We start from the raw sequence: 27,391 nt of genomic DNA, 5'->3' as shown, positions 1-27,391 counted from the left end.
ATATCATGTAATGCTTTTGAAAGTCTCTTATGTTCATCAATGCTGCATTTACTTACTAATAGCCTATATTAAACATTCCTGTGATGCAAAGCTGAATTTTCAGCAGTCTCCAGTGTCACATGATCTTCAGAAATCATTCTCATATGATAATTTGCTGCTCAAGAAACATTATTTATCATGATCAATGTTGTGCTGCAAAACATTTTTGTGGAAACTGAGATATAACATTGATATATAACATTACATATGTATTTAAATATATCAATAACAGCATTTACTTTAAATAAAAATGCTTTTGGACAAAGTCTTTACAGTCACTTTTGATCAATTTAATGTATTCTTGATAAAAGTGTCAATTTCTTCCAAAAATAAAAATCTGACCCCAAAACATTGGTCTTTGTCAGCTATTGGATTCAAAGACTTGCACAAATAATTCACAATAATGTAAGACAGTTTCACTCCATTCGTCTTTATTTTCATCCTTTGCTCTGTATTGCAGCACAGAACAAATTATACAATTTGCGTTTTAATAAAAATACAAATCACCAGGAAATGAAGGAACGAGTTCACAAGCATCACATGCAAAGTTCAGGGCCAAACTCTACTAGATCATCTACTTTGGGATTCGGTGCTGCCCTGTCATCATTCGCCAGGTAAATGTGTTTCTGCTACGTCACACAGCTAGACACAGGTGTTCTGGTTACACAAGCATACATAAACACACATAATATACAAACACAAGATCTCTCCGAATAGTTTTGGCATTTTATAACGGAGATGTAGCCTATTGTATGTTTTGTTTTAACAAATGTCACTCTCCAAGCACAAAGAATGATCATAACAAGATATACATAAATCTTTTTTGGTGACATCTGTACAATCAATACAAAAATACTAAAATGTCTCTATGACATATCACACAATACATTTCAGTTCACCCTCGGTATAACCCACAGCCTCAAAAGATTAATCCATGTTTTATATGATTCTAGAGCTTTAACGAGGTCTGCAAGGTCATAATACAATAAAAAATAAATATCACTTCTGCTCTTTGTTTAGCCATTCTAAAGATGTGTTTTGATTATTAATTCAGGTCTCTATCTTCATCTGTGGTAATAACCCGTGTCGACCATATAAATAACATCATATCCATTCAACAGTTCTGTGTAACTTTTACAGGAGAACCTATTTAGACAACATATCTGAAAATAAGCAATTAGGTAAAATAGATCTTTTTCATATTTTAACATCCCAAACTGATGAGAAAGAAGGAAATAAAGGGGAGAAACATGATCAAATAAACATGATCTTTTTCTTAAACTTTATCATCACTTTGCAATTGATTTTGAATACTGGATAGAAATCCTCTAGTTATTTTAGAGCCGTTTTAATTTGACGTGCCTTCCAATAATTTAATATTTCAGAAAGTTTTGTTTACTAAAAAGAATTTTATTATACAATCAGACCTTCAAAATCATGAATTTCACAGAATAAATATAACATGTCAAATTACCATCAGAAACGCATCGCATTTTGGGTAACAACAGAAATGCATAAGAGATGACGGTGCTTGAATTAATAATACAATATCACTGAAGTTAGAATGTGATTCTTTACTAGATAAATATATAGTGGTCATGATACTTCACTGTGATGATCCTTACTTCACATGATACTTAGAAGACAAAAACACTGAAATGATGCAAGATGGGCCACATAAAAAATGACCAACGGATGAGGTTGTGTGTAAAAAACAATTGAGGTTGCTCATCTACTCAAAACAAGACACGTATGAAAGCATCGCCATTATTTTGGTTTGTGCATCAACTCAATACTTTCATATGTGCATGAGTTTTCTAAACGGTTCTCAAAAGGCTCTCTGGGTCAGATAATGCACAGTAGAGTGTGTATCCCAGTTCATCAATTTCCTGTGGTGTTAGCTCACAGAACAGATTGACTTTGAGATTGAAGACGCAGGGTAACCTCCCAGCCTCTAGGTGTCCCACTAGTGCACGGAGCAGCTGCATGAAACGATCGGCGAGCGCTTCCTGAGTCCAATCCCCCTCCTGTTCGCTCAGGAGAAGGATTGCATTAGTGAGCTGGCTTGCGCTTAGTTGTGCCAGCGCTGGATTCAGTTTACACACAGTTTTAATGACTTTAAGACACGTGCCACGGCATCCGGCGTCCTCCTGATCGAGCGCACGTAACTTCGCCGTTTCCGCCACACGAAAACTCTGACGCCACAGGTTCTCATGCCGTTCGGCGGCCAATCGATGCGGTTTGGCGATCAGCGAGACGCCATCCTCCATTACAAGTAATGGGAGGAAGTCCACATAAAGCCTACGGTCCGTTTCGTACTGCACTTCTAGCGTAAGCGTTTCCGACGGGACCACGGGTCGGATGATGTAATCTAAAACGCTACCGATGGCGGGCCAGTTGATGGAGCCGGCGACAAGCTTCTCGAAAACTTCTAGGATGCTCTTTGGGGAAAGGTAGCCACCCACCATGCAACGGTCCCAGTAGCTGCTTCCACGCGGGAAGTACTCAAGGTTTTCCCGACGAACCAGCCAGAAACCAGGAAGGTTCATGATGGTGTCCTCACCAGGAATAGATGACCAGAGATTTTTCTCAAGGATCATGGGTACCATCAGCTGGGCGTGGTCAGCAGTCACCACCTAGAGATGTGAAAAATGAGTGATGAATTACACAAAGGTTGCATTACACGTGAGAGTAAAGACATATAAAATGTCATTGAAGCTTTCCATTTCAAATAAATTTTCTTAATTGAACTTCCTATCTATCAAAGAATTCTAATAGAATTCTACAAAAATATTAAAGGGGACATCGGATGCCCATTTTCCACAAAACACCTGCATTGCTAACAAGACATTGTCATTGCTCAAGCAGAAAATGAAGAGCATATAACTTGATGGCGGAAATATGCTAATACGTGACAGTCCGTCAGCGGGTGTGGGCGGGGCTTGAGCAGTATGACATCATACTACTCAGAAAATCGTCCCCGGTTACTCACGTAACCTTAGTTCCCTGAGAGGAGGGAACGAGACATTACGTATGGGGGGAAATCCATTTCCTCGAAATTATGAAGTCTGATTGAATAACTCTTTTGCTTGCAAATAGCCAATGGCGCCCTCGCCCTCACCTGATTGGCTGACAGCCATCAATATAGGTGACGGTGGGCGCCAAAACCCTCAGAATCTTCCACTGAACGAGAGTAATGAGGCTGGAAGGTTTTTCCACACGGCAGGTTACGTAATGTCTCGTTCCCTCCTCTCAGGGAACTAAGGTTACGTGAGTAACCGGGGACGTTCCCTTATCGAGTCGGTCTCTCGACATTACGTATGGGGAACAATAAAACCCCCGCCGTGTGGGAAATACTGTCCGGCCCAGCTCGCATCGAGCCACAGAAGAGCATAAGCACTAGCTCTTACAGCGCGTTAGCTCTAGGTCGGGTACCGGACCTGGTTGAAACACCTCTTGGCACAGAGCCAAATCAGCTCTTACACCATCGTAATCCAGTGCACCCAGATAAGCAACACTGGTGTGATATGGGGAAAATGCAGCAATATGTTGGTGCTTGGGAATACACTGCCGGCTTATAATGCGGGCATAATAAAGGGACCACATTAGATAGTGAATGAATAACTCAACCGCAGCTATTACAACAATAACTGATGCTGACCTGGTAGAAAGAACCACGGCTAGTGCACGCGCTAGGTAGGGCGTGCCCATAGCTTAGTCCAAAGACTGCTCAACTCCCTCCTCCTGCACTGACAGCACATGTGATGCGAACGAGGGAATGTCCAGATTATAGAATCTCGCAAACGTGTTGCGAGACGACCAGCCCGCTGCGAAACAAATGTCCTGAATAGACATACCTTTCGCCCAACCCCATGACGACGCCAAACTCCTTGTGGAGTGGGCGTGCACCCCGATTGGGCAGGCGGTTCCCCGGGAAGCATAAGCTAGTCGCACAGCCTCCACTATCCAGTGTGATAGCCTCTGCTTCGACAGCGCGCTGCCCTTCTTGGCACCCGCGTAGCAGACGAAAAGCTGCTCTGAAGTTCGAAACTGGCTAGTTCTGTTCACATATGCACGCAGGGCACGCACGGGGCACAAAGCGCACTTCTGAGACACTGAATTACTGTCCTCCTCGGGGCAAAATGCTTGAATTGTAACTATCTGAGCTCTGAACGGCGTTGAGAGCACTTTAGGCGAATAACCGCGTTTGGGTAAAAGTCTGACCATACAATCGTCCGGTCCAAACTGCATACACGCGCTGTTCACTGACAGGGCATGCAAGTCTCCCACTCGTTTCCCGCAAGCTAGCGCGAGCAGTAGCGCCGTCTTAAATGAGAGCACTTTAAGGTCGCTAAACTCGGCTGGTTCAAAAGGTGGGTTGGACAGCGCACTAAGCACTAATGACAGGTCCCAGACCGGCATCTGACGAAGGCGGGGTGGATTAAGCCGCCTAGCTCCCCGAAGAAAGCTCGTTATCAGGGGGTGCCTCCCCACTGAATGGCCGTCTAGCAAGTCACGAAAAACGGCGATAGCGGCCACGTAGACTTTCACTGTAGATGGGGTACTGCCAGCATCCAGACGTTCCTGTAGGAAGGTCAGAATAATGGAGATATCGCAACTCCTGGGGTCCTCATTTTTGTCAACACACCAGTTAGCAAATACTTTCCACTTCAGAGTGTATAAACGCCTCGTAGAAGGGGCTCTAGCCTCTGCTATTGTCTGCAGCACTCGCTGATATACTCCACGCTGATCTGCCACACATGCAGATCCCAAAGCTCTGGGTTGGGGTGCCATATGGTGCCCCTCGCCTGGGATAAGAGGTCCCTTCTCGGCGGGATCCGCCACGGGGGAAGCCGCGACATGTTCACCAGTTCCGGGAACCACGGCTGGTTGGGCCATTTGGGTGCTACCAGGATCAACGCACATCTCTCCTCCCTGATCTTCTGCAGCACCAGCGGCATTAACTTGACTGGGGGAAAACCATACTTCCGTCCCTTTGGCCAGCGGCTCGACAGCGCGTCTCCCCCCAGGGGGGATGCTGTCAGCGAGAAGTACAGAGGGCAGTGGGCGTTCTCTTGCGACGCAAAGAGGTCGATCTCCGCTTTGCCAAACAGATTCCAGATCATATTTATCGTTTGCGGATGGAGCCTCCATTCTCCGTGTACAATGCCGTCCCTGGACAGCATGTCCGCGCCGCAATTCAAACTGCCCGGTACGTGCACTGCTCGAATCGACAGAAGTACCCTGTCCGTCCATAACAGCAGCTGTCTCGCTAATCCCTGCAGGGATCGCGAACGCAAACCTCCCTGGCGATTGATGTACGCCACCACCGCCGTGTTGTCCGTTCTGATGAGAACATGACGGTGTTTCACAAACGGAAGGAAACTCTGCAGCGCTAGATGAACCGCTTCCATCTCCAAGCAGTTTATATGCCAGCGCGTCTGGTCCCCTGTCCACGTACCGAATGCTGGTCTGCCATCGCATAGGGCTCCCCAGCCTGATAGTGAAGCATCCGTAGTGACCACTACACGTCTGACCACTCTGCCCATAGCAGCACCCTGCTCGAATATGGTCGTGCCGAACCAAGGCGCCAGAGTCTCGAGACATGAACGCGTTATGATAAGGCGTTCCGTTCCCGCTCTCCACGCCCGCGGCTTCACTCGGCTCTGTAACCAGTGTTGAAGTGGTCTCATGTGTAACAAGCCCAGTCTGCAGACGGAGGCTGCGGCCGCCATCAGACCGAGCAACCTCTGAAACGTTCTTAAGGGGATAGCTCTGCCTTGAACGAAGAGGGCTAGTGTATTTTGAATCGACTGGATTCTCGGCTCTGACAGCTTGGCGGTCATAGAGCGCGAGTCCAGTATCATACCCAGGAATGTGATATATTGGCGCGGCTGCAGTGTGCTCTTCTGAATGTTCACAGACAGCCCCAAACCTGTCAGATGGGCGAGGAGTCTGTGTTTGTGTTCCTCGAGAGCGCTTCTCGACCGTGCGATGACTAACCAGTCGTCGAGATAATTCAGTATGCGCATTCCACTGAGCTTCAGGGGGGCGAGCGCTGTATTCATGCATATTGTAAATACACGGGGAGCCAAAGCGAGCCCAAACGGCAACACTTTGAACTGGTACGCCACACCCTCGAATGCAAAACGCAGGAAGCGCCTGTGATGTGGGGCTATCTGGATGTGGAAGTAAGCATCCTTTAGATCCACTGCAATGAAGTAATCGTCGGGCTGAATGTGCGCGAGGATCTGCTTCACAGTTATCATCTTGAACGTGCGTTTCGCGAGCGCTTTGTTCAGTAATCTCAGGTCTAAGATGGGGCGCATACCTCCGTCCTTTTTCGGAACTGGAAAATAACGGCTGTAGAAACCGGAATTTCTTCGTTCCACGGGCACTATCTCTACTGCTTGTTTGGCCAGGAGAGAGGATATTTCTGCTCGTAGCAGCGGGGCGCTCTGTTCTGACACTTCTGTCATAATCACACCGCCGAAGCGGGGTGGTCTGCGAGCGAACTGGAGCGTATAGCCGCGTTTTATCGTGTTGATCACCCAATAAGATGCCGCGGGGAGCGTCGCCCACGCGCTGAGATGACTCAATACGGAGGGTATTAATGCATGCTGCGGCGGGTGACTCGTTCGCGGCTTCTTGCACGGGAACATACATAGTCACCTCCTCGGGTTTCCCCGAGCTTCCGCTTTGCGAAGCGTCTCTCGGAGGAGAGGCTTCGCTTATGTAGCGGGTAATAGTAGAGGGAGGAAGAAAGCTCTTTTGCTAAGGCATGTAATGCATGTTTATTGAAACAGAACATAGCGGTTTCATTCTTGCAACATTCACACCTTTGACGAACTCTGGGCGGGAACACGCCCTTTTCGCCGCGGGTCCGACGAACACGTCCCGCGCTCTCTTCCCCCTGGCACGAGCATCAGGAACGCTGCTCCTTCTTGCCAGCCGGGCGCCCTTGGCTGCTAGAGGCCGGTTTAGGACCAAAACGGGGCTTCCTGGGCTGCCTCTGGCGGAATGGTGGCTCTGGCTCACGACGCTCTGCCGCGCTCGGGAACGCGCGCCTGGTATTTCCCGCTTGGCGCTGTGCCGAAGAAGATCTGGACCTCGCTGCAGGGGGGGCTTGAGACCGTTTCGGCAAAAGATGAGGCATCATCTTAGACTGCTTGACGGTCTCGGCGTATTTCTCCGACAGAGATTCCACCGCGACACCGAAAAGACCGGTGGGGCTCACCGGTGCATCCAGGAACTGCCTCTTTTCGGCATCGCGCATGCCGGACAGCGTCAGCCACAGATGGCGATGCAGGACCACAAGGCTGCTCATATTGCGGCCGATTCCCTGCGCTATCTTTTTCGATGCCGCGAGAGCGAGATCCGCCGCCGTGCGCAGCTTCCTGAGCGACTCTGGGTCCGGGCTTCCCTCATCCAGGGACCCAAGGAGCCGAGTTTGGAAGACCTGCAGGATTGCCATCGTGTGGAGGGCAGATGCTGCATGTCCAGCAGATATGTACGCCTTCTCAGCGATGTGAGCAGTAGCTCGACATGGCTTAGAAGGCAAAGAGGCGGTTTTCCAGCCGGGAGAAGACGCGAGGTGGGCCGCGATAGCATCCTCGACGGGAGGCGGTCGCGCGTATCCCAATTTCTCCGCCCCTTCCACCGTCGTCAGCAGCTGGGTCCCCTGTGCATGGGCTCGGGCTGAGTAAGGGGAGCGCCATGACCGGGTGAGTTCCTCGTGGACCTCAGAGAAAAAAGGCGCGGGTCTCTGCGGGGCTTCAGCCTGGCGGCCCGCGCCGAGGAAAGAACCGTCCATCCATCTCTTAGACGGCAGCTCCTTGGGGGCTGTCCACTCCAATTCCATATCTGCCACCGCCTCCGTGAGGATCGCCATAAGCTCGGCATCCAGCGAGGCGGGGGCGGCTTCAGACGGGGCCTCGGACCACGCTCCCGGGTCTGAGGCATTAGTAGACATGGCGTCGTCCTCGTCATATCCAAACGAGACCATTTCCCGCGCTTCTAGTGGAGGGCGGTAACTGGCCTCAGAGTATGAGAGGGGATCTTCCACGTGAGGGTGGCGTGGGCGTTGGGCCGACGCCAGTACCTCGACAGAATCCGTCGACGGAGCTCTCTGCAGTCTCCCGGTTCGCGGCTCGACGGCGGCGGACGGGGGAGAGGCAGGAGATACAGGGACACCGTTACGGGTAACGGCCAGCCTTGCACGAAGGATCTTGATGGGAAGCTCCTCACAGGCACGACATCCGGATCCTTCGAATGCCGCCTCTGCGTGAGCCCGACCCAGGCACAGCACACACTGCTCGTGTGCGTCCGGGAAATCAATGGGCCCACCACACATGCGGCAAAGAGACATTCTAAAAGTAAAATCACCGGAACGCGAGAGGGGATAATTTTCCACAATTTTCCGCTCTGTATGCGTGAATCCACGGCGAAACCAGACTCAAGTGAAGAAAAAAGATTCTGAGGGTTTTGGCGCCCACCGTCACCTATATTGATGGCTGTCAGCCAATCAGGTGAGGGCGAGGGCGCCATTGGCTATTTGCAAGCAAAAGAGTTATTCAATCAGACTTCATAATTTCGAGGAAATGGATTTCCCCCCATACGTAATGTCGAGAGACCGACTCGATAAGGGAACAAAACGGCTTGATAATTGAGACAGGTTGGGTTTCTTAGGGGTTTAAAAAACAGGAGTGAATGGATTTTTTATCATTGTAGGGTGTTTGTGTGCACACTGCTTAGAAATTTATATGCAACTACAATGTAGAAGAGAATTTTGGCGAATCTGAGAAAACTGGCTTTCAACATTGATAATAAGAAATGTTTCTTGAGCAGCAAATTATTTCTGAAATATCATGTGTCTGAAGACTAAAGTAATGATGCTGGAAATTCAGCTTTGATTCATAGGAATGAATTATATTTTAAAGTATTAAAATGGAAAATAATTATTTTAAATCGTAATGATATTTCGGAATATCAATGATTTTAATGTATTTTCGATTTAATAAAAGCAGCCTCGGTGAGCAAACAATATTTAAAATCTCCAAACTGTATATTAGAAGCCCTTCAATTAAAGGCCATGTTTGCCCTATACTCTTGCTTATTATGTGACAATTAAAACACTCTCAGAACTGATCACACCTGTTCTCACCTGAAGGTCGTCATATAGACTTCCGCTCAGGTACATTTCTCGAAGGGGCATATCAGGCAGTTTAGCATGGAGAAAGACTCTGAGCTCTGCACAGATATCCAACGCAGCACGGCGAGCGACGGCCTGCTCTTCAGAAGGGATCGCCACTCGCTCTTGAAAGAAGACCCAGAGGTGTTCCTGCAGCGAGAGGCGCATCCGTGCCTTTTGGAGTTCAGCCTTACCAGGACGACCACCACCACGGCCCATAAGACGATGTAAAGAATCTAAACCAAAGAAGAATAAAACATAATAGAGTTATTTTAACATATTAAAACGTTCTCATACCTTCCAAAAGGTCAAATAATTCTACCTAATCACAACACTCAGCCTAGAGCAACACAATCTTTAGTCTTCCAGATACAGATTGAGACAAGTCTTGGACTATGTTGGAGAACCGAGGACACTTGTCATTCAATTAATGATTAGTGAGGAAGATTTTGAAAATGTCCAATGACTACTTCACAACGACTTGTCATTCAGACATGTCATCAACTAGACACAATGATTATGTATTGTAATGAAGTGTCTACAGAAACCTACAGTGGATTAGTTAAGGAAGGGTTTAAATACCCACTGAGCAAGTAGAGCAGACAAGCCAACATGTACAATCCTGGTAAGCAATAAGGATACAGGTTAGGATGAGACAAACTAGAAAAAAGGGTGTCCATGATGGCTCGGGATTAAAAATTAAATTAAGAGTTTAAATGAAAACAAAATAAATAAATAAACTCAAATCTACAAAGAGGAAATTCAATAATATGGAAATGAACTAAAACATCAGGAAGTAAAAAAAGAGCATATGTTTTTACATGGTTGTTGCATATAAAGGTTCAGGATGTTAAAGTATGCAAGGCACCAGAGCTTCATTACCTGTCTTGAAGGAGCTGGAGGAGGTGGGGAGCGTCTGTAGAGAGCGGCTGATGTTCTGCTTCATTTCGCAGTTCAGTGTCCGTGGTGATGACCCCAGCCAGCTCGGCTCCTCCCAGCTTCTTCGTCCCGACGGGTTGGCTTTAGTGGGACTGGATGGGGCACTGAGTGCTCGATCGTACATCTGAGACAAACCAAACTCAATTATACACTAATAATAATAATAACTAGAAGCTAAAGTTTGACTTTCAAACTTTGATGTTGGCTTGGCCTAAAAGAGCCAGAGTACCTGTGTGTCCAGCGTTCTTAACATACAACAGTATTTTTCTAATGTACCCTTGCTGTTTTCTGTTCTAATAAAGAGCCCAGAATTGGCTAGCTGGATTCGAATTAAGTCATACCTTTTTTTCCTGTTTGCTATTTCACAGTCCTGTCACTGAAGCGTTGTGGGAAATGACACAGAAGGTAACTAAAACAATGTGGTTTAAGTCAAGGTGATCATTAGGGGTCCAAGCACAATGGTTTGTGTAGATGATGCTGTTACACAAATGGATGCGTCTCTTTTCAAGTAAATTATGAGTCCTTATGTGAGTACTAGGGATGTCAAATTTCGATTATTTCCATGATCGATCGTCGTTTAAATTAACGATCAATTAATCGATTAATCGTTAACCATAATACTGCAAAATGCGTCTATTGCAGGCACACAGTCAGCGGTATGACAGGATGTGCAAAAGCCACACACACACACAAAACGCTTTCTCACTTGAATTAAAGAGGTTTTAGTCTGAATAAAATGCTAGTAGCAGGATTATAAAATGAATAGATGCGATTATGATCATTTGATAAAATGAAGAGAGCGCGCCATACTTTTGAGGTCATTTTACTTTGTTGACAGTTTCCAATCCCGCACGGAGAACGCTGAACGCGCATCTTTAAATGGTTTTGTGGTGCTCGTTGTTGTATTTTAAAGCACAATTGCAATGTTTTCAACTGACATTATTGTATAAAATTATCCGAAATGTGGAGCGCGTGTGACTGCGCTGCACATTAAGTAAACTACATCGGCGCTGCTGCACCAAAACACAGTTGCTCACATTAATTTGATCCTGCTGGATTCTGTCCTAGAAAATGTCAGATTTTTAAAAATCCGGCATACAGCGCATTAGATCGTGACAGTGCATGCGTGCACACGAGGATGAGCGAGCGCGGCTTTGGCTAGATTTATTTGGAGGTTATTGCTCATGTCTCATTCGGCACAAATCGAAATGTTTCCATATTCGCAATGTATTTGAATGTTAAACTATTATTTATAATGTAAACTAGGCTTGTACTTAACACGCATTCGCATATAGACGGAAAAGATGATCCTCTTCATATGAGCAAAAACGTCCTTGGCATAACAGCAGAGTGGACCGGTATACTACGGTCTATTTAAACTGACCAGTGTAACCTTTTAATGTTTAGTTGACATTTAATTTTGATAATGAACAGACTGCGATGTAAGTTTGAATTGCTAGAATATACGTGTGCAGCAGGCTCCGGGGCGATCGAAACAGCTTAGTTCTGGTTTGCCGGTTGGTCACGAATTTCCACAAATTCAGTATATTTAGGCATTGTTTCTTTTCCTAAATCTTCATAGTCGAACCCTCTAATTTCCCAGGTTTATTTTATTATCTTTCGCTTTTAATAACCGTTTTCGCATCTCTTACTGTGGTAAACATGGGAAGGGAAATTAAAGATTTCATGAATTAAGAATTCGTTCGATTTATTAATTTGTTCCCTTATTTCACTTAAATCATTGGTTATTTAGGGAACAAAATTAATGAAACATGGACAATTGCCACATTAATAATTCGTAGGAATGAATTAACAAGTTGTAGGAATGAATAGACTACCTGTCCTGTCACTGTGTCCCGCAGCCCTGTTATCTTATCAGTTATCTGATGAAATGATTAGTAACTACATTTCTATTGCATTTAATGTTGAAGAACTTTTATGTTGTTTTTATTTTAATGTACTTTAAAGTTTAAATCACATTAAAAGCTTAATTTGTACATTGTGAATGAATGATGATGCTTTTATATATCGTCACCGTCACTCACAGCCGCTCGCACGTGTTGAGTGCGCATGAGCCGCACGCAGCCCAACATTGAATCGGTTAACCGACCATCGATAGCCTTAATCGATTGCATCTCTTATCGACAATTAATCGATCATCGATTAATCGTTGACATCCCTAGTGAGTACTATTATATGTACAACATGAAAATAGATAACTAATATAGGATCCCTTTACTTTTTCAGTAATGTGTGATAACTTCAGAAATATGGTGTCAATATTATTAAAATAAGAAAAAAAATAATGGTATTTAGGAGATTATAGTTTTTGCATAATTACTATATTGGGCTTTATTAAAGTTTAGGAAAATAGAATGCATGCATATGCATTTTATATTTATGCACATGAAACATTTTCAAGTCTTTGAACAGATCTTCTTCATGTGGTCAACATTAGCATTGTGTCCCTCACTTCTGAACAACATTGTGAAAGGGGCCAATATTATTTTAATTATAAATATTTAATGATTAGTTTATTGATAATATACCAACATTAAAATCCAATTGAATGATTCTGTATCGTATTACATGGACAAAAATTGGCACACACATTAAGAGTATCAACTGTTATTTTGTATTGCAGTGGAGAAGGTTTTTGACACCAAAAAAATGGTAATTACTAACAATTAAACACTAATTGAATGAATAGTTTTTTCTAGAAGTTAAGCACCTTTCCGTAAATATGGCTGCTTTTTTAGGATTTACATTTCAAAAAGTAGCCTACTTTGAGCATTTTAAGCAGTTTGAAAAAGAAAACCCCTGTTAATATTTATTATAGACCACTGTAACTGTCTATAAAATAATCTAACAAACAAGTTTATTATGAAAATAAAATTGTGTACACCAATTAATTTGGATGATAAAGGAATTGCTAACAATAGTATAATAGAGCATGTTTTAGGTTTTTAGGTGTTTAGATGCAGAAATGGACAAATCAAATGTAAAATAACATGTCATTGATTTAATTCAATTAGATTAATTCTTGTTAGAGCAAAAAATAAAAAGAATTATAATAAATACATGAATACATACACACATAAAAAAAGCAGCCAAGATGAATGATTTTCTGTTTTTTTAATAGATAAAAATTGAAGACAGAAAGCAGCTGATAAATGCAGACACTTTAATATACAAATCCAGTATCATGATCCACTTCTGATTTATTTCTCAACAGTTTATGTTCATGTCTGTTTTATGTCTGTTTTCATTTATATTCTCCAAGATATTATGTATTTTGAAATAACATTGTACGTGATGTAGTTTCTGTATGTAGACTTTTTTTCCTTTCAAGTATTGGGACAAGCCGGCGGGCTCGCGCTGTCAAGATTGCAGACGCAAATCTTTTGTTTTCTCACTTTAACATCTCACTTTCAGCTGAATTTAGCTCTTGGTGTGTTCTAATGGGTGGATTGCATGCAATCGCCATAATATTTTATTTAAAAAAGCTCTTAAACAAGAATAAATTTGTTTGTTGTGAGGCAGCACTCGTCTTTCTGACTGTTCTCTGGCAAGACATCAATTATTAATGAGCCCTGACCCCTAGAATAATAACATATGTTGGTCTAGCTTGTCAGTTTCAAGGACATTGTATTATAAAATAGGCTGAGTTGTGACAGATTCATAAAACAATCCACACTGTATTGTGATGCTCAGTGTTAAGGTCAAACTGAAATGACTGCACAGGTTTAAAGAGCACTACAGCTTGTTCCTGTACTCACTCTTTTGACCGCCAGTGTGGCGATCCCGAGCATGGCTGCTCCCCCGACTCCCAGCACCAGTTTCGCATTAGAGAGCACAAAGTCGATAGCTGAGCCAAGCCCATTGTCGTCTTTCTTTCCCTTACGGTCCCCGTTCACTCCTGCCATCGATCTTTTACCCTCCTGAGACAAAGCAAGAAAAAGACAGTAAATAGATTTTCTCATCAGCTACAAGTTGTGCAAGATTTAAAGCGTATGTGCTGTTCAAATAGCTTGTGTTGCCATTGGTAAAAAATGAAAAGCACTACAGAAAAGGACCTGTTCGACAAATAAGATATAAACCAATCCAGGGCCACACCAGTGATACCAACACAACCCTTCAAGTGGTTGATTAAGACATTATGATCATTATGGTCCACTGTGTCAAAGGCTGAGCTGAGATCAAGAAGAATTCAAATTGAATACAAGCAAACAGTAGATCATTAGTGACCTATATGTTGGGAGTTAAAGATTAGATTATTCATAAAGGAAGTCAGTTATCTGGACAACTTTTTCAAAAATCTGGACAAAACATTTCTAATATGGCAACATGGAGATGGGTTAAGGGGGACAGGGTGGACATAGCACTCATTTTTAGTTAATATTGCTTAAAATTAAAATGAATGTAATTGAGGAGGTTATTTATTATTATTATATTATTTTTTAATAACTCTTTTTAGGGAAGGGACAGAATACCTTTCAGAAAATATAATTTAACTCTTTATTTTGCAAAGGAAACATATTAAACTAATATATTACAGGTGGAAATATCTTATGGTTTATGCTTCAAATAATGGCATATAATTATCTAAAAAAGTGTATGGGATGTAATGATTACCTGTTTGAATAAAATCATGATAAATTCCCCACGATTAGTATTAAAGTTTCATTTTTTAATTATCATTAAAACCGTATTCAGTTACCACGATTCAACTCACGATAAATAAATACTGTCCAGCATAAGTTTTCAGTAACAGTCTCAGGTGCACACAGCACGCAGAGTAGATTAGTTTGGAGGGAAAACAGGGAGGTTTTAAAAGAGTGCTAAGGGAATTATACAAATGAATATATGAATTAATAAATTAAATGAATGCACCTCTGAAGTTTCTTCAGAAATGATCCGATGACATTTTCTTTACATCTTTGAAAACCAAAATGTTTGAGTACTGTGAGGGTTGAAAGACACTCTATGGTGATATTGACCAATTTGAAGTAATTTGGAAAAGCCCCACAATCCTCTGGAGTAGACTGAACTGGCTGGCTTGAAACAGGGCCAATTATATAATTGATAGTTTTACAAAAGGATTCTGGGATTGCGCCCGGTTTAGTAACCAATTCAAATAAATAAGTTTTCCTTGCTTCTTTAATTTTACACTGACAAGTGAACATCAGATTTTTTGTAGAGAAGCAAAGACGACACTGAGTTTCTAATTTTTTCTACTTTTGTTCTGCCTACCTGCATAAGTTTCTTTAGGTTTCTAAATGTTTCATTTAACCACAGCAGAGAAGGTGGTTTCAGCTTTCTAACTCTGACTGGAGCTACAGAATCTAGAATATTTCTGCAAGAGCTGTTAAAATCAGCTCCTCTATGGGGAGGTCATGTTGTTCACTAGTGTTAAGGAAAGTTCAAGACAGAAAAAAGCTTGGCAGAAACAGTGCATTTAGGAGGGTGAAAAAAAAAAAAAAAAGGAACTTGAAAAAACGCTGCGTTGTAATCAGAGATGTCAAAATCAATCAAGTTTACAACATCCAGACAGATAACAAGAGAGCACAGGGTAAAGAGTGTGCCCTTTATCATGAGTGGACCGCTTCACACATCGAGTCAAATTAAAAGAGTCTTAAAGTTTAATAAAGTCAGAAGTAGACAAGAAAGAAGAAGGGCAACAAACATGGATATCAACATCATCAAGAATAAGAACTCTGTCAAAATGCAGTATAATGACTGATAAAAGGTCTGGAAATTCCTGAATAAAACTGGAGACAGATTCAGGGGGCTGGTAGATTTAAATGAGTCTTCTGTGAATTAGTGCAAGGCCTACCCCTCGGCCTGTCCGTCTTGGCTGGTGAAAAAATAAATAATCTGGGGATGACTCAGTGAGGGGGGCACATTCATTAGAAATAACCCAGAACTCTGTGATAATGACAAAAATCTATATGATTGATCATGATAAAATCCTGGAACACGAAGGCCAAATATTAGTCCACTGAACTAATATCCAGTAGACAAAATTAAGCAGATATAGCCACAGGGACGGAAGACATAGTTTTTACTGTTTTAAGATTGTTTCTGTGTGGACTGCATGTAGACTTAGTTATTACACACTGCCTCTCAGTAATCCTGACAGGAATGAATAAATTAGTGTGAGAGAAGCAGGATTACAACAATCTGTCCTGACAGGACTATAGTGCAGAAACAAAACACTAGACAAGGTCATGCTGGGCCAACCGTCATTCAAGGTCAAAAGTTAAGTGATTGACCAGATCTGATGCTTGTGTGGGAGGAGGAAATGTGGTAGTAGCAGGTAGTTGTGATAACAGAGAAGTCGTCGCTGTTAAGAAAGACCATTCAAGACTCCCTTTTGAGAAAAAAAACACTGTACTTTATTATTATGGGCAAAGAAAAAGTTTTTAAAATAATGTTATTAACAGGTATGTTTTTTTACACAAACCTTTTTCACAGACGAACGCAGGAACAGAAACATTCAAATACCGATTCTGATAGGAGAGAACTAATATTTCTTTAAGATTTAATTTAGTTTTAAAGCCCTGCTTCATGCAATTGACCAATATCGGAAACCGGCCTATAGTTGTTTGTTGTAATCGGTATTGCATCGGTAAATTTCAGGTTTAGTTTTTATTTCTAGTTGTTAATTTTAGTCCTTCAATTTATTTTAATTGGGTGCCAAAGGAATATTTCAAATGTAAATGTTTTTCATCTAATATGTACATAATAATATGTAAGAATAAAATTATTATTATTAACAATAACTCTAATAATATATTTAGCTTAATCTCAACTGACAACAAAACACATCACAACATGCACATCCTGCGAATTCCCACATTGTTTCTGATGCACAAGTTTCTTCTTACCGGCTAGCAGTCGGACAGTCTGCTGCTGATGGACCACTTCTTCTACACCAACCCGCCCAGCCCACTGTTGAGGAAGAACTGGCCTCTCTTCAGCGCGTCCTCCCGCTCTGCTGGGGCGCTGAAGGTCTGACAGCGCCTGAACTCTCGGGTCACTGTGCGCCGGTAGTAGTCACGGTCTGTGTACTGTAGGTGTTGGCCTGCACGGAGCAGTGCTCGGTACAGCTGGAGCACGGCACTACGGGACCAGCCGCCCATCAGGGAGAGCTCAGAGCGGGCAGAGACAGACGTCTCACACACACACACACACCTGCAAAAGAAAGTAGACACTTTAATACTACCCTACACTGGATGACATAAGGTCAGTGGCCACACAAAAGTGCTGTGGTTATGGTTGTCATAATGCTATCAGATTCAATAAACCACAATTCAGTGCTCTTCTTCAAACAACTGTCCACAATGTGTCCTTTATTTTGGATACTGACATTGCTATTGACCTGATTCAATGTTATATTATTTGTTTTTAGGTTAATGCCATATATGCCTTAGTATAAAAACACATGAGTGCTTCGGAAAGTACTTGCAATACTTTGTGTACTTCAAGGTAGGATGAATAAGCAATATTTGGGGAAGTTAGGTTTCTGAGTCTGATGCTCTGTAATCAACTACAAAGGTTACCAAAAGGGTGAGCAGGAACATTAAACTTGTCGTGATTATTGATATCAATTTACCTGACAAATTTTGTGATCATTTTTTTTGTTTTGCCATATCACTTAGCCTTAATGGCGTGTGTTGTTTTAAGGTTTTTGCATTCCTGCAGGAAACAGAAGAGACACCCAATCAATGAAAGAAACGACGGATCAGTTAAAGAAAGCCAGACACGGCAACAGGGGTTTAAAAGATAATGGGTATAATGGGACAAAGTAAAGAGAAATGTACACTTTGTAAAGTAGTCAATTGTTAAGGATGAACAGGCACACTGGGATACACTAGGGATGTAACGGTATGAAAATTTATTTCATTTTTTCCAAATTTATCACGATTATCAGTATTATCACTGTATTGTTAAAATGTGCTGGAGAGTTTAAAAAAGTACCAACACAAAAATCACTTCCCCAAGTTTTATATTTAAAAATCAACAAATAAAATGACTTTTTGTTTGCATAATCACTAAAACAATAACATTACCAATGATGTCCGGATTTTAAATGACAACTTGACTGACAAGAGTTTAACAGCATGTTGAGAGATCTAATGTAAGTGTTCAAGTAAAGCTTTGAAAAAGTTTCAAAAATTCGTAAACCTCACATTTCACATTTCTTGAAATAAAGATTTATTGCTTAATAAAGGATTATGTATTTTATCTGCTCCATAAATAATTCTAGATAACTGTATTACTAATCATGGGGAATTTTATCATGATTTATCGTCAAACTGGTAATCGGTACATCCCTGAAACAAATAGGACAGAAGAAAGACAGACATAAGTGAAAAAACTGAATGAACAACACAAACAGCAGCGGTCAAAGATGTAGCTAAAGCAATAAAGAAATTAAAATAATTAGGCATATAACAGACTAAAATAATAACAGACAGCAACCATGCTAAGGTAGGAATGAACACGTATTTGGACATCTGGAAAGTAAATGGTTATACAAGAAGTAAAAGAAAGCCTGTGAAATACATGCATATCTGGATGGAAATATCAGCATATTGTAGTAATGGACCTTACTGTTTTTATACATTAACTAAAAAATATTAAAGACAGGAATGAGATGGCAGCTGGAAAAAATGAGGTTAGAGATTAAGCAGAAAGACAGACCTAATAACAAACATTATATTATATTAAGATATTATAACAAAAACAGTAAACCAGCATACAGCAAAATTAAAACAAAATGGCATCTGGTCTACAAGATCTAGTTTAATAAAAATAAATGAACATTGTTAAAATAAAGTAACAAATTGACAGACTTTGAGCCATTCACACTTCCCATAAAGGACTGATTATGGAAATAGAATGGTTCTTTTGTTTTACAAACATGATACTTGACTGACTGCTGTCTATAATATTCTGACCATTGGTGCCCGTCTCACACCTAGATTGCCTACACTTCTTCATATCGTTGTTTCATTTAGGAGCGTTGCGACAGGTTCACATTAATCCACACCCCACACATCCAGCAAAGCGGGGGTGTTGGAAAGTTCTGAAACAGTTTACTCTTGCTCAGCCTTTTCAAACTTCTTTTTGCCCCAAACAAAGAATGAAAACAAACTTTGTTTTAAGTGATTGGGGCCTTTAGGGTTGGGCCGATAGACGATGCAATCGCCGATGGCTGATAGACATCACAATGATGAGCTGGCATCGTGATTGGTCTATAATTCCGTTTCTCTAACGGTCTTTTTGTATTTTGCATATACTTAAGACTTAGACTGTGTGTTAGATTTCTTACCTGACATCAAACTGAATGAGTGGAATTAAATTAAAATCTTTAAGCTCAGTTTACGCTAATGATTGATTAAACACATAAATAAGTGAATTTATCTCACTGTATGAGTTTACAATACTCATATTTATTGATTTTAAAACAAATGGTTTAAGGCAATCGGTTTGACTTAGCATAACTTTTCGGGTTTAACAAAAAAAGAGAAAGTAAAACTTAAAGAATGATTCAAACAAATATTCATATGAGGGTTTAAGTATTGAGACACAATTGTGAAAAAGCAGAACAAACGTTAGAGTTTCTAGGATTCTGGATTCCTGCAAGCAACAGAGGAAGTTGGGATAAACAGAAAGAGCAAGTAAAGCTTAAAAGAATAATTCATACAGACAGGCCCATGATGGTTTAAAATAGAGACATGGTTGCGAAAAGCAGAACAAACATTAAAGTTAAGAACATACAGCATAAAAAGAGCAGACAAAATGGAAAAATATGAAGCTCTGTTAGCTTGAAATGCAAGAGGCTATTTGCTGGAGGAAAATTTAATTTGTGTGTGTGTGTGTGTAGGGGAGTGCGATAAGACAATATTTGATTGTGAACGATTAAAATGTCCACAATCCACTTTTCGGAAATATCGTTGTATCGTGCCTACATCCCAACATGCAGTGCAAGTATGCGACAAACTGAGGCACGCGCTATGATGGCGAGTTACCAGGTTTGTATACTTTGCTCACAAATTCAGTGAGATTTAGCAAAACAGTGACAATGGATGAAAACACAGAGGAGTTAGTCCCTAAAAAAAAAAATCTACATCAATAATATGGAACTGGCTTGGATTTTCCCAAACAGACAAGATGCAAACAACAGTTATTTGCAAATGTTGCAATGATAAGATTCGCACCTCAGATGGCAACACAAATTTTTTTTAACCACTTCAAAAGAAAGCACCCGAAAGAATATGCTGACAGTCAAATTGTGAGGGAACCCCACGCGAGGTACATCAGGTAAAACCATGCAGATACAAGGCTTAAGCAAACAACATTAAGGAAGGAAGCATTTTAGAAGGAACCCCGTATGAGAGGACAAGCAAAGAAAAAAAATGTAAGCACAAAATTATTTTTTTATGTGCCACAAAATAAACACATTTTTATTTATTATTATTTCTTTTACATTTTAAAATTTCATCTGTCATACTGTGATGAGTTGGTCTCATCTTTTCTTGACTTTATCAGCATTTTAATCCATCTTGTAGATGACCTTACTGATATTTTGGTTTGGAGTAACAGTAAAAAAAAAAAAAAAAAAGGGTCGGTAGGTAGGTCTATTTTTTTTTCCTTCAAGTTTCAATGTAAAAAAAAAAAAAAAAAAAAGAAAAGTTAATTTTGGTAATGGTGATATCGTAGGTGTGAATTTAAATAAATGTGCATATCGTGACGTCACTGACTGGGTCTTCAACCTGTGCCTTTGGGCGCATCATTGCAAACCTCATTTTGATGCAGGCTATATAGACCACAAACAAATTAAAAACATGTTTATTGCATGAATTTCAGGTGGGAAGAAAAAAACGAGGTACTGTTATACTGTTTTACTTGCATCCACCGCTAAGTGTCAATGCAACCTACAAATGAGAGACCGTTTACTTTGCTTTCTTGGATTGTCACTTTTGTGAAAAAAAAAAATCCTATTTGATTTGAAGTGTTCATTGAATCGATTGTAAAATTGATTTTGCTTGTCTAAATACGTTTTATACAACAAATTACACCAAATAAATCCAATATTTCTGATGATTTATTGTCATGAAGTTTCATGCACAGTGACAAACAGGAGTGCAACATTCTCGAAAAACAGTAAGCAGAGTGGACTGCCATAATGCAAAACATTTACTGCAGGCTTCAACATGGCTATGTTTATGATTAGAAATTTCAACAACAACAAAACAAAAAAAATCGCATAGGCGATTCTAGCCTGAATCTGTATCTGTATGCATGAGACTGTCTGAATACCGGCAGAATTCACATTTCTGTTGTAAAAAGAGAAACATTGTGCAGAAGAAGAAAAAAAAAAAAGCTCCAAGAGAAGGCTGTTAAAATCAATTTCCTATTTTTCTTTTGAAACTTGTGTCGGTTGGTCCCATCGATTCGTGCAATAGATGTTCGAACATAAAGTGACAGTCGACACGGTCACGGTTTTAGACTAGACGGGAGAAGGGCAATTGTTAATAGAGAAGATGCGCAAATCTACTTCATTTTCAGCGTTTATTGGCGCATCTTCTCTATTAACAATGGCTCTGTGTAGTAACAGCTGCTCTATGTGAAATCACGCTCCTGATGGAATTAACCGCTGATTAGAGAACCAGCTTTACTGACGAGATGCGCATTAACGATCGGCCGATCGTGATCGGAGCACCCCTAGTATCCAGCTGCTGCAGCATCGGATAAAAAAAAAAAATCACTTGCCAGTTTTTTGAAAACCTTAGGTGCTCTAAGTGCATCTGCAGCCGCAGGATCAGCTTCCTTATTTCTAAAAGAGACAATAGGAGGGGAATTGAAGGGCTACTTGTCCACAACGAATGCAGAAAGTGAGCTGAATCCCATGGACTAGTGGAGAGTTCATGAGGCAAACATTCCTAGAGTTTGCCAACTTGCGAAAAAGTACTTGTGCATTCCAGCAACAAGTGGTCCGTCAGAAAGAGCCTTCAGCACAGGTGGCAATATTTCCACAAATTTGCGATCGCCTCAGATTCACTCCCCTTACATTTCATATGAAAACGGCATCAGACCTGTATCCTCCGTCTTTCAGCACACTCTTCAATCTGAATTGACTCAAACAGAAACAGAGGACACAACGTGTTTATCGACAGATTGTTATAATATATGTATCGGGGGAGTTCTTTGTCATAAGAAAAAGGTCATGAGGGAGCAATCGGTTTCTCATCTACTGTGAGAACCACTATGGATGATAAGTTCGCTCTCCTGCCTTGTTATTATTTTGTCTTTAATTAATTTGTAACGCCAAGAAAGAGTTAATCTCTCATGTTTGAGAAGAGCGCGATGCCGTGTAGCAGCCATTAAATGTGTGGGACACATGGATTTTACGAGTTATCCGAGTCAAAGCGGACCACTTCAACGACTACTTGCTCCAATCCTCCTGTGTGCGCGCGCGTGTGTGCGTGTGTGTGAAATGCGGTGATGAATTGAAATAGCTGGGCAGTTTGATAGCCGAATTATAATAAGCAGCCTAATAGAAATATTAGTTATTATTATTATAATCTAATACATTAATAGGAGAATGAAACGAAATTTATTATCGACAGAGAAATCTGCTTATGTCGATATCTCTGACTATCATCGATACGCGATACAATCGTCTATCGGCACAACCCTAAATCACATGGTTTTCCATTAAAATTATATTATATTCGCCCCGAATCGTTGTTAATGTACATAATGAATTGAATATTCAGCATTTCCATCCAAACGTTTGTCTTTCTTTGGCTCTAATAAAGTCTGTATGCTTCATTTATAGAGCTATAATATAGATCGCTCTTTCCGTTTGCTCCGTTTTTTTAAACACTGAACTTCAAACTTATTTTTGCCTCATTGTTCATTATTGAAATAAACAGTTTTAGACCGCTCCTCGAGTTGAACCTGATGGAGTGTGTGATACTGTTGTGATTTCTCCTAGACTCAGCGCAGCTCTTTTATATTGATTAGACAATCATTAAGTGTTCAAGGACAGAAGCAGTTAAAGCGTGAGAGTATACATTGTGCTGGTATAATTGTAAAGATATTCGCGGCAACCCGTCAGAATAAAAGTCCGGTTTTGAAGCTTACTGTTCAGTAGAAAGCAAAAAAAAATAAATCATTAAGTTGTTTTATGCGTTCAAATAATTAGACATGCTAACACAGAATTTGTTAACAATAAAAAATGGTGAAAAAAAATAAAACATTTCATAGGGCCTTAATTTTTGTCTTGCTTTTGATCAAATAAAAGCAAATTTTGCTTTAAGTTGTCTGCCGTTGTACTTATTGCTATCCTTAGGCCGGGTTCACACCGCAAGTTTCAGCAGAGCAGAAGCAGCGCGTTAGCAGCAGGTAGGCAGAGCAGAAGCAGCGCGCGCCTATTTTGCTTTCACACCGGCAGCGGAGGCAGCGCGCAACTGAACAGCAGATTTTGGTCAGAGTGCTCTATAATGGGTACGTTCGCATTGCTTTATTTCCCATTTAAAATACATTTAAATAAAAAGACTAGGCAAGAAGCTTTTTTAATTAATAATTTAATTGTTACTTTTGTTGGATCTTTGTTTTGCTGTCTTTGTTTTCCGTGCAGTACGTGTTGTTGATAGAAGAAAGGCCATCGCGCTATATTTGTTATTAAGGAGACTAAAAAGACCCAGACTTTGGGTTCATCCCATTAACCGACGTAGGAGAGAACATGGTGCATATTACCATCTTGTCACTGGGTTTGTTTGCAATCAAATTTACCAAAAAACACCCTGAAAACCAATTTAATAAACGGTTTTAAATTATGTGTAGGCTATTGTAAATGGTTCACAGCCTTGACTTCCTGCTCATCTTGAAATCAGCATTTACTTGTTTATTATATATGCATGTATCACCTGCTTTTGTTATTTGTGTGCTTATGTGTAATTTAGAAATTGTAAATAAATGGTTCCAATTGAATCAATTTTGAATCAAATATTGAGTTGTTTGCTCGTGTGCCAGCGAAAGCGTCAAAAACACTATAAAATTAATTACCATCTGCAATAAAAGCCGCTGCAACTTCATCCCATGCTTTTTCCTTCTCCTGCAAGTCTTTATAAAGTACATTGTGTGGATCATAAAGAACTTGATATTTCTCAACTTCCACAATGAGACGAGTGTCGTCCATTATTGTCTTTCCAGGTGCACTCTGAAGACCACCGCCTGTGACACCACGTGCTGTTGTTTATGATTGTTAGCACGACATCCGTTCTTCTGCCAATACATAGGCCTAGTTAAAAGAATAGGACAACTACTAATAATAAATAAATCTCCAAGGCTAAGCTAGCAATATAAATTATTTAAAGTTGTTTTTGTATTTCGGCAAAAAAGTCTATTTTTGGATAGAACTGTAAGTACTTTAACAGATTTTGTAAAAAAAAATATATATATATTAAAAATAAAATTATAATAAAAAATAGAAAAATATGTGGTTTTAAATATCATAAATTTTTTATGTAATTTGCTAAGAACACAGTAGATATCATTAATGCAAATTTTGGGCAAATTTTCGTTTAAGTACATGTGTATTTTGGCCATGATCATGATCATTTTGGCCATGGTCACTTTATCTTCTATACATATTTTTTTATATTAATTTCCTTTTCGTAACATACTCTAGTTCTTGTTAAAACACCCTAGATGTGCTTTTTTTGTGCAGTTAGAGCACTTTTTGTGTGAAATCATATTTATTTTGTCCATCAAAGGTGTACTTTCACTTTAACTGAGCGTCAGCAGCGCTGCAAAAATAGACCCAGCGCCGAAACGATCGCGGCACTGCTGCTTCTGCTCTGCTTCTGCAACGCTCTGCCGCGCAGCTTCTGCGTGCGGTGTGAACGCTCTCATCTGTTAACATAGGCACCGAAAAAAATACGCGCTGCTTCTGCTCTGCTGCAGCTTGCGGTGTGAACCCGGCCTTAAGTAGGGGGGAAAAAAATTGGGAAAAAAAAAAAACGGAAATCGAATTAAAATAAAATAAAATCAGAGATTTTATTTTTAGGCCATATCGCCCAGCCCTAGAATGCAGCATAAGAGGTCGCTTTTGACGTCACTGGGTCTTATAGGCGTTTAAAATTGCTGGTATTTTCTGTCTAGCTTTCGCAAGGCATACTGCACTTTCGGAATTCTTTATTTTCTTTTTCTGAGTTTTGTTACATCTATATTTTTTAATTGCTTTAAAATTAATAGTGTACATATTTGGTTAAAATAAATTCCCTACTTTCATTATCGAAATTTTTTTTTGGTTGGTCCGATCGATTGTGCAATCGATTTTCAAACTAAAATTGACAGCCTTAGTTAACAATGCTTTTGGGAAACAAATACCTGATTGATGTGTGCGCGCGCTTTTCCTGGAGAAGTGCCCATACAAGGAATTCCACACTTTATGACGTCAAACAGGGACATACTTAAAAAATTTATAAAATAACCTTCCCAAAACTTATATGAACCCTGAAGCAGTGTCTTTTCCACAGTAATACACTGTCATATGTCACACTTGTTTTTTGAGACTTTGGTCATGTTTAGCACGAAAATCCTACTCCTTAGCGGGGTAAATAAGTCAGAGTACATGGAACAGCACTAGACATCCCTTTTAAGATAGGATGAATAAGCAACAATTGTGACAGTTGGGTTTCGGAATTGGGTTTTCTGAATTCCTTGTATGCTCTGTAATGATACACAAAAGGGTACGCAGTGGTGAGAAAATTATGTTGAAACATCCAGCAGTGATGAGAAAAATGAAAACTGCACTGAAGAAGAGGAAGAATGCTTTATGAAGACGCAAATGACAGGAATGACACCCAAACTAATTAGTCATATAGAAAGATATGCAATTGAAGTTCCCCAAATGTTGTATAAAAGGTCTGAGGAGCACTCTTCAGATGCTGCTTGCAGGACACCTGATACCCTATCGAGTGACACCTTACAGCATCTCTTTGCTTTTAGAGTTTAATTATACAACTCTTAGTTTAGCCGACTTTAAGTTTTATTTTTGCATTAACTGCTTTGTATGGTAACCAACAAAATAAGATATTGTAAGACTTTACTTATAAACACAAACTGATCCTCAAAAAAGAAAAACAACCACAAGAGAGTCTTCTACATCATTCCTGAGGGACTTCTAACTGTGAGCAGGTGAGTTCTTCATAGTATGGCTACTGGGCCAAAAAAAATTAGCAAGGTACATTTTTCATATCAGTCGATACCAATAATTATCATAATCAATTTCAGCGCAGGCTGTACCCGTGGGCCCTGTTTGAAAGTGTTTAATTTGTATGTTCCTTCTATTTATTTATTTGTGCAATTTACACAATGTTTAAGTTGTTTTAAGTTTGTAGGTGTCCAGGTACAGAAAACAAATAATTAAATGTAAAAAAGCACTGGATAGTCTTCATTATAAAATAAAATATACACAGTCAAACCAAGATATTCAGACACCTTCAACATTTCTTACATTATCACAGTTTATTTGCTATAGTTTAGGAAATGGTAATAAAATATGCCAAACTCTTATGACAAGGGTCAAACTGTGTCAGAACAAATTCATCTTGATAACATCAGATAACTTTGATGGAAAGATATGTAATGGATTGCAATCATCCAAAACTTCAGACAACTGTTAGGTTGACAAGATTTACACATCTATCAATACTTTGTTGACCAATTTCCAAGAAATGCTTCATTTAGTTCAGTCTGTGTATAAACAATAGAAAACAATTATATCTGGTGTCTGAATAATTTTTGGTTTGACTCTGGATTAATTATTGTTAAAACTACAAAGTAATTCAGTCAAGAGCAGAGAGGGATTTTCTTTCTTTCGTTTTCTTGGATTAATATTAAAGACATCAACAGCAGATCTAGTAAATTAGACACGGTCACTTTAAGAGACAATGCATCCAATAAAAATGATACACATCTGATTTCTATCTCAACTGTTTACTTTTCACTTAAGACAGAACGAATGGTTTTGCTGACACAATAGCATTTATAAAGGTCTTTAAAGAACCATCTCTTTCTCAACTTTTTATAATCTGAAGAACCTTCCTTCGCTACAAAGAACCTTTCGTGAAACTAAAGGTTGCTCAGATGTTAAAGGTTCTTTATGAAACCATCAAAATAAAAAAGGTTCCTCTGTGG

The 27,391-nt window shown here is 40.3% G+C and overlaps 2 protein-coding genes across 2 annotated transcripts; both read right to left on the bottom strand.

Annotated features, from left to right (window-relative positions):
- Positions 1-453: 453 nt before the first annotated feature.
- On the bottom strand, positions 454-14,094 carry LOC127951849 (mitochondrial dynamics protein MID51). The gene is made up of 4 exons (XM_052549926.1): positions 13,948-14,094; positions 10,112-10,292; positions 9,203-9,465; positions 454-2,675 (listed from the first exon to the last, which is right to left on the bottom strand). Exons 1-4 carry the CDS (start codon positions 14,092-14,094, stop codon positions 1,857-1,859), a joined length of 1,410 nt encoding a protein of 469 aa, XP_052405886.1. The 3' UTR covers positions 454-1,856.
- Positions 14,095-17,100: 3,006 nt separating this feature from the next.
- LOC127951851 (MIEF1 upstream open reading frame protein-like) lies at positions 17,101-17,313 on the bottom strand. Its single transcript, XM_052549929.1, has one exon. It carries the CDS (start codon positions 17,311-17,313, stop codon positions 17,101-17,103), a length of 213 nt encoding a protein of 70 aa, XP_052405889.1.
- Positions 17,314-27,391: the final 10,078 nt, after the last annotated feature.

This window comes from Carassius gibelio, chromosome B3, assembly GCF_023724105.1.
Source record: "Carassius gibelio isolate Cgi1373 ecotype wild population from Czech Republic chromosome B3, carGib1.2-hapl.c, whole genome shotgun sequence".
Classification (NCBI taxonomy): domain Eukaryota; kingdom Metazoa; phylum Chordata; class Actinopteri; order Cypriniformes; family Cyprinidae; genus Carassius; species Carassius gibelio.
The sequence above is the reverse complement of the archived record's forward strand: the minus strand, read 5'-3'. Positions and strand labels throughout refer to the sequence as shown.